Here is a 15,092-nt window from a genome sequence, read left to right as displayed (position 1 = left end):
CCCAAATGAAGATATTTGAACTATACAAACTATTTTGAATAAGCTGTAAAGCTTGCATAAGTAACGGTTGAGGACATTTGATTGATTTCAGCTCATTCAATGATCAAACTAGATCAAAAAATCTGTTGACTCATAAAGTTATCAATCAATAACCAAGAAACCAACATCAGCGCTGGTTTCTTTTAATAAAGATCTTTAACCAAGTAGATTTTAACGTTTATGTTTCAGCTAACTCAATGATTGTTGTCCATCTGATCCTCAGATTCAGTTTGTTTACACTTTGAGGTTAAACTGGTTTCCAGACTCTTCTACAGCTTCTTAATGTGACACTGCTTCCTTCACCTGCAGTACGTTCGGCCTGGAGAACTGAGATATTGATTGCAGATGTCTGTCAGAGTAGTAGAGTACAGCAGAACCTCTGAACGCTGTCGGGCTGCATGTGCGAGGTGATTTCCCAACCAAAAGCTCCTTTTCTGTTTTAATGGATTCCATCTGCTGCTCCAACACTCGGCTCAAGTTGAACTTTTGGGGTTTTTCGAGGGCATTTTCAAATTAGGCAAACCCCCCCCCCCCCAACCACCAACAACAATCCAACAAACCGGCACATGGTTGCTGTTGGTGGTTTACATTCCTGACGATGGATCAGAGCAGATCACAGGTTTTCAGACTGATTGATACTTTCAGAGCAGCCGGTGGTTTCAGTTTGAGATCCACGATCCATCACTGAGCACATTTACTGAACTTTACATCCTTATTTACTGTCGTCAACTCCTGCTCCTGCGTTTAAGGACACTCTGACATCTGATATTTTGAGTAGATAGTATTGGTAGCAACTTTTGATTGTTTAAGCAAAAATGTTTCCTACTTCCAACTTGTGAATTATTAAGATTTTCTGTTTTTCTTTGTCTTAGGTGACTGTTAACTGAACATCTTCCCACTAGTGGTTCCCTGGTTCCCACTAGTTTTAAGAAATAATTTAAACAACAGTTCAAATCAAGTAGAATTTATTGTTTTTTACAGAAAATACAGTTTCTAGAAGGTGAAAGTTTTCATTGCAACCACAACGACAAATATCAGGAGGAGTACTCTCAAACGCTTTTATATAAATGCCACTAAAACATCTTATTCTTTTGAAGGATTCATTTTTTAATCCTTCTTTATACGGATCTCTCTCTCTCTCTCTCATGACGTTCTTTTTAACTTTAACTACACTGTGCAGCATTGAATCTAAAACTACCTTGCCTCGAGGAAATTAATCAACAATTAATCAAAAAAACAATCAGTAAATTAATTGATAATGAGAATAATTCTAAGTATAAGCTTTGATTGGAAGAGGAAGCAGCAGCAGTTTTCATTGCTAATGCTTATTGGTTTCTTCTGAAGTGTCCTTGAATGCAGCACAGTTTTGAACAGCAGAGTATGGATAAAAAAAACCAGCTAGATGTTCAGAGAGACGCTCCAACCTGAAGAAGCTGCAGGTTTAAAGTTTGGGGCACTAGCTCGAGGTGGACGGACGAAGGAAACGGTCTCTGCTCATTAACGGGAGCCGATGTGAACCGTCTGCAGCCGAGGCTCCAGTCTGCAGCCTAAGAATAGTTCTGGTTAGTGGCTTTATGGTGCTGCGGTCGCCCTGCCGCTCGCAAGCCACCAGCTCCGCTCCCAATCAATCGCCATGGGAATCCGGGCTGCAGCTTATTTTTAGATCCCAGGAATTTAAAAACAACACATCAGCTTCCCCGTCCTCTTCTCCTCCTGAAGCTCCTTTTATTTCTCAGTGGTTATGCAACGATATCAAAGCAGTTGTTGTTGTTTAAGTCGAGCTGGATCGCTGCTTCCTTGATGGGCGGCGGTGCCAAGTCATTAGATCAAAGATTTGGGGGAGCTGTTGTTTAGGGCTGGCTCGGATACGGTATGCGAAGCTGCTTGAAAAGCCGTGTCGTGTTGCTTTTGGCAGAGCCGCGGTGTAATTAAGGGCCGAGCGGTGGAAACAGACCGTTGGGCATTTAGCGGTCTGACACTGGAGGCCGGAGCTCGACAGCCACACAGGGCATTTTAAGAAGAGGTACGTCACTGCTGAAGAAGATTCTCATTTTTCTGTGTGCACACCTCGGAAATAATCCGCTCTGGGGATTCCCCAACACCACAAACCTTTGGGATTTTCTCCTCCTGCTACAACTGCGCCTGTAGTTTCTGAGCAGCTTTTTGCTGATCCCTTGGAGTCCCTTTTTATCGGTTAATCTGCGATAAACCCCTCTAGTGACGTATTAATGAAATAATCTAACTGTTCTTTTGGCTGACTGAACTCTCAGTGCACTCCTCTCTTTTCCTGCGTCTGAACATCGGAGGCCTCGTTCCTCCACCGAGGGACCGGGAGCTAAAATTGGTTTGTGGGCTGATTCCGGGTGGGTCCCCACATGACAAAGGGAGCAAAGCCTGCATCTCAAATAAACTGTGTTTGATGGTTTTTAAGGCTTTAAACATACAAAAAGGTCAAGAGGGGTTAATTAGCTGCAGCTCCACAGCGGTATGGTAGTTAGGTATTTTCTGGACTCGTGTGATCTGGATGGTTTTTCTGTTCCTGGAAGGGTACCACAGAATCTACAATAATAGCTGAGTCTAAAAAGAAAAGCTGTTAAAAACGTTGAGGAGGGTGTAATTACCTCTATACTACTAGCTCACGTTCACTATAATGTCCGAGTTCCTCTTTTAAAACACTGTCACTTCCTGTAAAGTACTGCAAAGAATTCTGTCATCTGAGGCTTTTAATGTGAAACCTTGGTGCAGGAAGTTATTACTGTAGGTTAACTGTAGCATCGCCTTCTTTAATAACTGACTATAGACACTTCCAATAATCAATTAAGGAAATTCCTCAATATTTGCACCCCCTTTCTTCATGGTCCATCTTTAACTTTATATCTCTATATATTAAGACGAGTAAACCGGCAGCTGACGGAGGCCGGTTGGAACAGAGTGAAAATCTCTACCGGAATAAAACTGTGAAAGTGTCTTTGTTGGTGGCTGCCTGAAGGCAAGAGGTCAAACTACTGATAACCCTTTCCCAATAAAATGTCTTGATGCTGGGCTTCCTGCACCAGATCTCGACTCGTACGTGGACACAGAGGTGATCTCTGACCGGAGAGGGAGAAGGAAAAGACAACAGCTAAACCTCGACCAGTTTCTACTCTCTCTCCAGCCTCCAGAGACTAAAATAAGCTCCAGTAGTGAAATATTAAAGGAACATGGGGCTTTAGCAGAAGTGGGTCTTTGCCTGGGGAGGCTGCCGTACTGTACAGCACGCGGGGGAGCTGGCAGCCGAGCAGCTTTAATATTGGATGAAGAATATGGCCGTCTCCGCGGGGCGTGCGAGCAGAGACACTGAAGAAAACCACAGTTAGCTTTTTATTTGTTCACGAAGGACGATATGAAACATTCAGGCGCTCTGGAGAGAAAGCGCACGAAGAGCAACCGTCATTAAAGTTTCATATACGCTACTGTGTGGGTCGGCTCGGTTATTCTGGGCCGAATATTAAGTTATTCTTAAGGATAATTCCAGTTTATTACAACTTGGGTTTTACATTTTTTAGTGGTGTCACCATCACCATCAGATCTCAGCCTTTCACTTGGTGCAATGTTATTGTTCCTCATAAAAATGATGTATAAAGCTACAAAAACCCAGAGTGTAATAAACCAGAATGATCTGGTAACTGCAGGAAAGTGAAGGATGAAATGTTCACTTTCTCTCTGATAATGTGGATTATTTTTGACTGTTTGATCAAAACAAACTCTTTAATAATGGCAGGAGTTTGGGCTTTAGGAGATTACACAGATTTTCAAAGATTTTCTGAAAATAATCAGCAGATTATTTCACCAGAAAAAAGGAAGAAATTTAAGAAAAGTCTAAAAGAAATAAAGAGAAATGTTTCTGTCTCATCTAAATTCTAACATTAATTTCTGAATTAAACTGGTTTCCTCCCTTCACCAGTTGACACTGGAGCCAGCGTGGCTGCGTGAGTGAAAGCAGTTTACATTTGAATCTTTAGAAGTGGAGAAACTGGTGTAGAAGCGCCCTAAAATACGAGCTGCAGAGCTGCGTGACTCCCTTTATTTCTGCTCTGCTGGTCAAATCTGTGCTTTTGTTTCCATTCGAGTGCAGAAGAAGCTTCTAGAAACACACAGCTGGGATTGTGCACTCTGTGTCAACGTTTCATTCGTGCCTGCTGGGGTTTTTAATCCGGCCGCCGTTTATTCTAAATTGATTTAATCTACTTTGCTTTTTGCTTTTTATTTGGTGGATGTAATCTCGGACAGAGGAGGGGCTCGTTGGTGAATGAGTTCATTTAAATCAGTGAAACAGATCCAGCCAGATCACAGAGAGACAGACGGAGAGAAAGACAGACAGGTGGAAGGATATTCTTACCTTCAGGTGACTCTTCCTGGACGTATGTTCCTGTCAGGTACCTGTGCACCAGCGCCGACTTACCACTGGCCAGGTTACCCACAATGCCCTGGGAGACAGGGACCAGTCAGTGTTGGAGTAAGAAATGGATGTGTGTGACAGAAAAATAAAGAAATAATAATAGTAATAAAAATGATCTCCTGTACATTCAGTACAGTAAACAGGAGATCACTCAACGCTCAGTAAGAAGAGATCTGAACTCACCACTTTCAGCTCTGGTACCGTTCGACTCAGCGTCCACTCCTGACTGTTCACAAACGCATCTGTAACACACAGAAACAACAACAACAACACACCTGTCAATCAAATGCAACAAACACGTGGTGCCTTTAGGTGCGGTCGAGTTAACGAGAGACCTCACAAATGTTCCGAATGAACTACTTCCTTAAAATGTCAAAGCGATGTCAACTCGTCAGCATCCGCTTTGGTTGTCTGTTACTTAGCAACGGTGTTGTCGTGGCTTTGTACGTCAGGCACGCCGCGTTCTTGACCTGCCGTGTCGACAAAACGACCTCGCAAGTTCGTGTTTGAGGGCACGCCGAGCTGCACTTGAGCGGACGGCATAACAAGGGAACCAATCTGTTCCTACTGAGTGGAGAGCTGAGGAAGAGGAGGAGGAAGTCTTATTAGAGCTGACAGATGACTGACAGCAGACTGAGGGTCACGGCAGACTGAACAGGATAACAGGACCCGAACAGACACAGAGAGACGACACTGAGGGAGATAGCAGAGAGTCGGATGTCTGTCCTCAGAGCTTCAGTAAGTTTATCAGATACATCTGATCCTCTGAGATCTGACTATGAACAATCTGAGATGTAATGATGAAAGATTCGAGATCTGAACATGAGGTTTCAGAGCTCAGGTTTCCCAGAACAACCACAGACAAAATCCCCACATTTAAAAGATCCTCAGGGATCTCGTCCTCTCTCGTGCTCTCTCGTCCGCACCCAGAACAAATAGAAACACTTATTGAACTCGTTGTTTGAGCATGGTGAGACCTTCACTGTGTGTGTTTTGGGTTTTAAGACCCAGAGCAGAGGCAGCGAGGTTGAGAGGTCATGGGAAATGAGGGGTGGCGGTGGAGGCAAATTGATGTTCCTCCCACACGCATTAACTGTTAGCGTGTGCTTTTTGTTCAGATATCTAAGTGTGTGTTGTTGCAGCGCGATAGTGTCAGTGTTATCAGGGAGCGCTCATCCTTCTCCACTCTTTACTCAACACACACACACACACACCTTTTATATCTCTCAGGACGTTAGAAACACACTGAAACGTTGAGTTTTTTACAGTTTCAGTGGAAGATTTGAGAGATATTCAGTTATTTTCAGACTGAACCAGCAGCTTTAAGCCACTTCTGAGTAGATTTCTGCTGTTTTCCAACTGTAGTCTGGTCTATTCTGTGAAATAAAAGCCTCAATGACAACTAAAAAATACCCTCCCGGAAGATCTCAACAACTTCTTTAATATCCACCACAACCTCCTGAAGGACCCGTAAGAACCACTTACAAACCGACACTGGTCTGCCTTTACAGTGACGCATCAATACACACAGACACCATTAACCTTGCTGGTCTCTGTGACACCTCGGGCCTCTGTGCTAAGTAGGCCAGTGGCCCAGGTCCACTTAGAGCCTTCAGTCCTTTTTTTACTAATTCATGAGCCGCAATCTGTGTCGGCCTGTACACTCGCAATGTCTCTTTATCAAAGAGAGAGCCTTGACTCCCAGTACGGTCCCGGATCTACAAATGTTATCACTTTCTGACGTCTTATAGTGAAGGTCACATTTTAAACAATATTTGAGACTCAAAAGGCTATATTTCTTCATATTTAAGAACTTTTAAGGCCTTGAAGATTTTTCCAGGGCTTACAAGCGTTAAGTTTATGTTAGAAAAACGTTCTTGTAACATAACAAGTCACATAACTTTACTGATTGGAGTGCATCTTTCAAAATCCTTTTTTCACGATACAGGAAAGCACTTAAAGCTCACAAACGGTCACATCATTTACTGGTGGGCCTAGTATTGACACATTTAATTGAGTTTAGTTTTAGAATTAAGTAGAATTCATTTAATTTTACAGAAAATTAAGTTGAATTTCAAATATGTAGGTGATCTGAGTGTTTCCATGACTGGAAAACTGGTCTCTAATTTTTCAGCACGTGTTAAAGTTGAATTTTAAGCATGAATTTATATATAAAAGCCAACGCGTTGAGTGCTACTGCCATACTGAATCATTCTTAAAAAATTCTTACGGTTTAAAGGCGCTATACGAATAAACTTTCTGCACTACCACTGTTGCCTCCCACAGCTCAAAACACCAACAAACAAACTGATGTTGTGTTTTCCTCCAGATGTTGCTAGGATGCAGTCTGAATCAGGAAGTGACAGCTCACCCTTTCATAGTAAAAGTTCACCCGCTGTTGGTCTCCATTATTATTAGTGCCACTGTGTGTGTGTGTGTGTGGGGTTGGTATCTGTCTGGAAAGAATCCAGAAAGAAGCGTCCCTATTGGCCGGCGGACACACAGAGGGGGGCATTGTTGAGGTTTTTACAAACGCCGGCCTGTGTTGGTGCGACGCCTCCCTCTTTACCAGGCAGGATGTTGATCCAGCTGCTTCCTGTTTTCGGGGGCCCTCCAGTTCCCCTCTGCTGGTTTCCAGTACAGCACTGGGACTGACAGGGATGGAAATCAATGGCGGGGCCGTAATTAGCCGCTCCGCCAGGTGACCCACAATCAGGGTGGTCACAATGAGCCGATTCAACCGGCTGCGGAGTTTTAATGGCAAAAATGGATGTTCAGTTTCAGTATCGATACCTAATGGAGGACAATGGGTTAATAGCTGAGGTGGGCCGCCTCGGCTGATAGCTGAACCATTAATACACTTTTATTAACGGGTTAAAATGGCAAAAAGAGGATCTTCTTCACTCAGCAAACACCAATAATATATCCCCTAAGTGTGACTTCTGTTTAAGCTGTCAGCGACTAACTGCAGTGTCCAGGCTGACCGCCTCTGCTGGGAAGAAATTCCAGATCAGTCAAACAACTGAATAATGGACAACAGGATGATCTTTGTGAAGTGTGCACACGTTAACTGTCCTTATCGTCCAAAAAGAAGAAGAAGCTCAGATCAGATCCTCTTTGTATCGGAGGAAGTTGGTAAAAAGCTTTTATGTTTCAGGCTGCTTCTGATTGGATACGTTACCTATAAATATCGTTTTTTTTGTCATATTTTTGCTCATTTCAAAATGTGTTGTTTTTTCTTCTTAATGTGTTTTCATGAATTTTTGTTTCCATTAATTGTGTCTAGTCTAAGGTTGTAACTCTTTTGTTCTGTTTTGCTTCGTTATCTACGTAGTTTGCTGTTTTTTTTAACTGTTTGTTGGTTGTTTGTTATATTATTTTGAGTGTTATTTGTTTGTTTATTAATCAAGGGATTTAGGGGATTTGGACATTTTTTACAAGATAAATTTGAATTACCAAACTTTACACCTGAGTAATAACTGCATGTAACGCTGTGTAACAGTGTTTGGTTTCCTGCGGCTGAGGAAAACACCAGACAGGCAGCAGAGAAATAAAAAAAGAAATGCTGCTTGGACAAAATTGTGTTGAGTAAGCAAGTGGAGGGAAAGTCCGGATGGGTTTCAGAGAGGCTTCTGGGTGAGAAAAAAAAACATCTGGGAACATGTGGGCGGCACACCTGAACTCAATCAATCCATCAACTGGCAAACACACACACACACACACACAGACACACACACACCACACAGACACACACACAGACACACACACACACACACACCCACAGACACACACACAGACACACACACACACAATGAAACTATTCATAACTGCATTTATGGGAGTTTGTGGAAGAGAGGAAGAGGAGGAACGGCAGGAAGACGGAGTGATGAAAGTGTCACATTAGTCAGCTGACAGCAGCAAACAATCAGTGTTTCTAAAATCAGAGTTTTCTGAATGAAAGTGAAGCTGCAAACGATTGTTCGATCAGTCGATGCCCAACTCGATTATGTTTCATCTGGACTCTGTTAGAGAGCCATCAATCTGAACAAGTTATTTGAAGCTATAAAAAGGGGGTTTTCACTGAAGTCGACGCCAGCCTCGTGTTCATTCTAGTAAATGAAGAAGAAATAAAAGATAAACAGTTAAACATCGGTACGGTAAAAACTACAAACATTTTTGCTTTATATAGCTGAAAAACGCAGATCGATACAATATCGATGTGTCTGCAACAAGCCGATATATCGGTCGGGCTCAAGTGGAATTGCTATTGAGAGAGAAAACGGGTTGTGTTGTCTGATACCGAATGAACGAGATGAAATGCAGATCATGAGAAAGCTCAAGGACACTTCAACATGCAGCCGGAGACTCGAACAGACAAGACTATGATTTAAAAAACAACCTGAACCCAAGACACAGGATTAAGAGTAAATGCTGAGAAATGAAAATGAGGAAAACAAACGAGGACCGGAGGAAAGCAGATGGATGGAGATGATCTTCCTCCATCGCTCAGGGAGGAAAAACTTAGAAATGAGAGCGAGCGTCACGGGACTGAAAACACTCCTCCATCCCTCCATCCCTCCTTTCCTCTGTGCCAACACTGAGCTGCAGAACCAGGAGAGGAAAGAAAGACTATAACAGCACAGAAGAGACCTTCAAAGTGAAGCATCAGGACTCCTGGCGCACTCCAGAATAATCTCCATCATTAATTCGCTTTCATTTCTCTCGTTTGTTTCTATTTTTACGTTCGGTTCTCCCTCAGTGAGCAGGAGGACACGTATGAGCACAAACATGCTCAAGGTTTATTATTGAGAAAGCAATGTCACCACGTGATCACCGATCTCTGCTTTAGACAGACAAATATGGGACGTTTAAAGACCTTTTAACAATAGACTGAAAACCGAAAGCACTTGGAGGTCTTTAACCCCTAAATGATAAAACTTAAGCTCCAAATATAACCCTAAATCTTTAACCTTAAACCTGAAACCTTTAACCAAGTATCTCCAACACTTTCAATCACATGGCAAACCAAGACCTTTTATCCCTGAACCTAGAGATCTACAGGTGAAGGTGAAAAGGTGAAAAATGATGCAGGAAGTTCAGACTTAACACAACTTCGACTTTAACACAGGATTTTCAATCCCAAACCAAAAGACTAGAACACCCAAGATCTTTGTTCCTGAACGTAAAAAGAGTTTTCTGAGCTGAGCACGCATTTTAAACGTATCGTAGACTATCAAGCTCATCAAGCTAAAATCAGGATCCCCAAAAACTGAAGCACAACTTAAGACCCCACTCCTTTTTTAGGTTTACATACTTAAGAACCCAAGATTTTCATCCAGAATCTGAAGAACCAAAATTGTGTAATCCTGAAACTGAAAGGGGAAAATAAAGCAAACAAATTTCTACTTTCAACTTGTAAAATTCAGCTGCAGTTCCTAAATATTCAGTCCCACTGAGTGACATATTTGTGTTTTATGAGGGCCACACAAAGAGAGCTTGTTTATGTGAAGGCAGCTGGAAGACAGAAACACAACGGCTGAGACACAACAGGAACAAACAAGATAACAAGGTCTGAACTGCAGACTGATGTTCAGTCAAACCCTCCAAACACGAGATCACTTTCAAATGTTTCAGCAAAACGAAGCGCGGCACGACCTCGGTACCGACCGATCAGTACAGCAAGACAGAGATACACCATGTGGATGCCAGCAGAGCATCGTGGGTAAATTACAAAAGGATACAGAGAGAGAAAAGATTTATTAAAAGAGGGAAAAGCGATGGAGGAGGAAGAGAGGGATGAAATAAGATGAAGATCAAAAGATGCAAATGAAAGCCAGGACTGACATGACAGTTTCATTTCCTCGCTCGAGTTTTAAATTTCCCTCTCCCCTCTGGGTCAAACATCTCTTAAACATGTAAAACCGACTCCACAGCCTCGTAAGAGCACATTTTATCCTCCATTCCTCAACATATACGCCAGGACGTTAAAAGGATGAACCTCCAAAGGATATCTGCCTTTTTAACCATCAGGCACTGCAGCAGGCTAAAACATTGTGATCCAAACACAAGTCAGATGTTTCAAAGATCTGAAATCTGTTTTTAGCTGCAGGAAGATATAAACTGACTGTTGTTTAAAGTCGTGTCAAAACAGTCGGCCTCAATACGGAGGAGTCACCTGGAACGCAGCAGGTACGGCGGAAAACAGGCGGTTTAAACGCAGAAACACTGGCAGGGATCCAATCGGAGGGTTCGGAAATAACTAAAAAGGGACATGAGAGTGAGCCGGATAAAGTATAAATGAGGTGATTCAGGGATGTTAATCCTGGTGGAAGTGTTGTTGGCTTCAGTCAACCAAACATTTAAAACTCTGGAATCAACAAAGCAGCAGAACATAAAGGGTTGTTTTCTGGCCAGAGTCAAAAGAAACTTTATTTACACTGTGGAAACTGACTGAAACCAGGTTCTCTGTCCTAAAATAAAACAGGGGCACGACTAATGCTCATTTACATTATATATTTATCTGCCCATTATTCCATTATTGGATAAAACAGTAAGAAAACGATAACCAAACATTAATACTTCCATTTATTGCTTATTTAAGAAGCCGTGCAATGCATTCTGGTAGCACTGTGGTGCGTTCGAGAGACGGGGCGCCACGTAAAGTCAGCGATTCAGGGGGGTAAAACACTTTTAGACTAACCGTTCTTTCCTATAATATAAGAGAAAGTTTCCAAACAAGCTGCCATGGGTCTGGTCTGAAATCAGTGTTTGTGTGGTTGTAGGAAGGTGGAGCCTTTTGTGACTACAGGCGTCCAATGCTGGGAAACGCCCCTGTGGACACGCACCGTAAGCAGTGGAAGCTCTATGAATGAAAAAGGAGGCCGTGTTGTTGATTGTGAAAGAGCCGCAGTGTGGAGGAGAAACCAAACGGGTGGAGATACGACACGAGAACTGAACAACAGCTGGAAGCAGGCCAGCAGCAGACGGATGGAGGGAAAGAGCGAGGGACGAGGAGAGAGAGAGAGCGTATCAAAGAGAAGTAAAAGGAGTGAAAGACAAAGAGGTGAGAGGAGGTCGTCGACGGGGCAGCAGCATCAAAGCATCTCTGAGACAGCGATGGATGAAATGTACGAGAAGGAGGGAAGAGAGGAAGTCAGAGATAAAAGACAGAGAGAGAGAGAGACTGTATCAGCAGACAATAAAGAACAGATGGCAGGCAGCCAACAACACACACACACAGTCCTCTGTGGTTTGCTGTGTGTTACAACATGAGGCGGCACAATGCAGCCTGCAGACCTGACGTGTGCCGAGGAAAACCTCCATCGGTGTGAATGACAGCAGTGACAATGACCCCGAGACGCCTCGTTTCTAGATCTGTTCTGGGGGATAAAACGTGGCCGAAATGTCCGTTTAGAAACTGGTCGGATCGTAGAACGCAGCCGACATTCAAAAGAAGGTTGAATGGACACGTTTTAGGCTCTGTGATTGGAAGGTTTCCTATCGTCAGATGGCTTCCTGACGAAGATCCAGACTCTATAATGATAAACATGATTTGTTAAGGATACCAAAAACACTTACTATTTATTCAGAACAATGTTTTTCTTCAGTTTCTATATTTATGAGAGCAGATGTTGGCATATTTTACTCGTTTGATACTTCAGTGCATTGATTCCACAATGAATCACTTGTTTGGTGTATAAAAAGGTCAGAAAATAGTGCAAAGAGTCTCTACATTAGTTTCATATCTACGGTGGCGTCTTTAAATGTCTTGGTTTGTCCGGCCAACAGCACAAAACCCCAAAATAAACATCGAAATATTCAGTTCACACTGACATAAAACAGAAAAGAAACAAATCCATAAATGAAAAACTGATTTTATTTAGTTTCCTCCTGATGGATTCTCTCTCTTCCTGTTTCTGTCCAGGTTCATAAACCATCATTAATCTTTGTCTTCATATAAGATGTCGGGGCTGCAGAAGCAAACTACCTCTTCAAACAAAGCTTTAAAAGGTTGGTCCAATCTGAAGATGCTCTCAGATGTAAAAGTGTAAATAAAACGGAGCCCAGAAGCCGCTGTGTGTAAAATAAAACCTCATTGTTTGTGCCAGCAGCCAGACGTTGAGTCAGATTCGACCTCTGAGTGACCGCCGGCCGCTCTCTGCCCAGAGAGGCTGGTTAGCAGCCGCAGCCGAACCCGGCCTCCGCTGGCTGGTAGCTGCTGGTTAATTACGGCACGGCCGGTGCCAAGCGCACGCCCGTGGGGTTCGGCCTGGAGCGACCTCTCCGCCCTGGATCGCCGCCCGAGGCTGGCACCAGAAACAACTCACAGAGCAACACTTCCTGTCGTTCCTGACAGCGCGGATCACGACTGCAGAAGGAGGTCACGACGGCTGATCTTTAATAAGAAGGACTGAGGTGTGTCGCCTGCAGGCTGCGGAGCACACGCACCAACCTGTCAGCTGTCAGCGAACAGCCTCATGAGACTGCTTCAGCTCACACTTAACAAATAAATAACTCAACATCAGTCAGCAAGGACTATAAATGGATCACAGCGGCTGTTTCTAACCACGAGAAGGGAAATCAAAGATTGAAGTCGGTTTGGCGACGTAAAAGTTACAGGAAACGTGGTTTGCTGTAGGTCGGGCTCGGGTCGGGTTCAGACACAAACAGATTAATGGTCATAATCGTTCGCACTGCATTATTTGCACAATTTAGTTTACTTCCGTTTGTAACTTTAAAGTATTGATTTATTTATTTGAAGTGGAAATTTGGGGTCAAGCTCGGCCCCAAAACTAGGCCAGGGTGTGAACACGTGACCCCGAAATCACAATTTGCCTCAGGCGTCTTTACAATCTGTGCAACACTCAACGCCCTCGATTCAGGTGATGGAAAACTCCCTTAAAAAGCCTTTAAAGTGGGAAAACATGGAAGAAACCTCAAGAAGAGCCGCAGTGGAGGGATCCTTCTCCCAGACAATTCACTCAGTTATCTTTATTGACTTCAACTCCCATTTTATTCCTCCTTTTTTAACAAAGTGTCTTAGGTTCATTAACAAACATAGATTCCATTTCCAGGTGTTTCCTTGAGTGAAATAACTACTCTCTAAATTTTCGAACGTTTTCTAGGACGAGCGGGAATCCTGTCCGACGCATCAAGGTCGAGAAAATCAACAGTGGAGACGCAGAAAGCTAACAGAGGAAACCGAGAGGAGGACTGAAAACACACCCATAAACACTCATCTTTCCACACCGACGGCAGACAGCGGCGTCTCCGACTGACATCACCATGACGTCACAGGCCTGAGGCATGCTGGGAATCCAAAGCATCTACAGGAGCCATGAGAGGAATCCAAGAGCGCGCCGTGACTCAGTCCTGAAAACTGGTTCTGACTAAACTTAGAAGGTAAACAGGCGACACCCTCGGCGCTGTAACAACACGCTTCACCTGTCGGACACACCTCGACCACACTGATGATCTCCAACTGTTCAATCACCTTTATCAATGAAAAACTCTCTTCTCTATCTTGTGCACAGTGGAATAATGAGAATATGACATTCAGCTTCTCTTCCACCGTTAATATAACCGATAAATATACTAGAAAATCTCTTCTCCAGGTAAAAAGATGTTAATAAGAATAAAATATAATTGTTTGGGGCTGGAAAAAAGGCAAAAGTTGAACAATAATAATAATAAATAAATGTATATCTTGTGCAAACAGAATGTGCACCAATAATAATAAGACTTCATTACATATCAAACAATACCGTTGAAGATTAATAAGATTATAAAATACAATGTTTTGGGATGTCTTGGTCTCTGCTCTGGATCCTGAACCCAAGTGGAAAAGCTGACTGTGCCGCATTCTTGGACTCTGTCTGTTTGTCTTCTCGGTGCCCACGAACCCACCAACGCTCGTAAACAACGGTTTGTTTACAGCGCCGAGCGTCGACGCGCTTTCATCACGCCAAGTGTCGGGCATTCCAGTGGCTTTCGGCCTCAGCGCGGCTTCTTCTTCTGTGGTGTTCAGGCCCCGCTTTTATCAGTTCAAAGAAGAGGAGGCGCTCAACAGAGGACAGGAGGAGATATTCTGAAATCCTGAAGCTGGAACCAGCAAACACTGAATTAATTGATGGGTTTTACTTTACGCTGTATATTTAATATTGATGCATCCTGGAAGAGGAATCGCTCACGTTTTCTCCTTTTTTTTTTAAACATACTTGTGTTTTTTACTCATCTGAAAGAGTCTGAGGTGACACTTTGAGCCACTGTCATTTATAAAAGGTGACACTGGGCGATCAATTAACCAGGAACCAGTCAAACAATTTTACAAAGGCCAGAAAAAAGAACTCTAAAGATAAACAATAAGCTGTCAGCTGGATCGGAGCTGAACCCTCAAACAGCAGCGGTTGGAATATTTCTCTCATTCAGCTAAATAAAGAAATGTGTGTGTGTTTGTCCCACTGTGAACGCCATCTGAACACACACACACACACACCCACACCACACCACACACACACACCACACACACACACACACACAACACACACAATGGAGACATGCTTAATGGCACTATTGTCTTAACACACACACCCACTTCTCGTGGGATTGGTGGGTA

At 43.2% G+C, this 15,092-nt stretch overlaps 1 protein-coding gene across 1 annotated transcript in view; it reads right to left on the bottom strand.

Moving 5' to 3' along the window:
- LOC118339688 (arf-GAP with GTPase, ANK repeat and PH domain-containing protein 1-like) overlaps positions 1-15,092 on the bottom strand; it is a gene marked incomplete in the record, with an annotated part of 77,244 nt that overhangs the window by 60,394 nt on the left and 1,758 nt on the right. The window contains 4 exon segments of the mRNA XM_035677387.1: positions 4,418-4,505; positions 4,661-4,719; positions 11,774-11,856; positions 13,727-13,803. Of these exon segments, the coding sequence (XP_035533280.1) occupies positions 4,418-4,505; positions 4,661-4,719; positions 11,774-11,856; positions 13,727-13,803 (307 nt within the window).

The sequence above is a fragment of the Morone saxatilis genome, unplaced genomic scaffold (genome assembly GCF_004916995.1).
Source record: "Morone saxatilis isolate NCDOM2014 unplaced genomic scaffold, NCSU_SB_2.0 Contig6, whole genome shotgun sequence".
In the NCBI taxonomy this organism is placed as follows: domain Eukaryota; kingdom Metazoa; phylum Chordata; class Actinopteri; family Moronidae; genus Morone; species Morone saxatilis.
The sequence above is the reverse complement of the archived record's forward strand: the minus strand, read 5'-3'. Positions and strand labels throughout refer to the sequence as shown.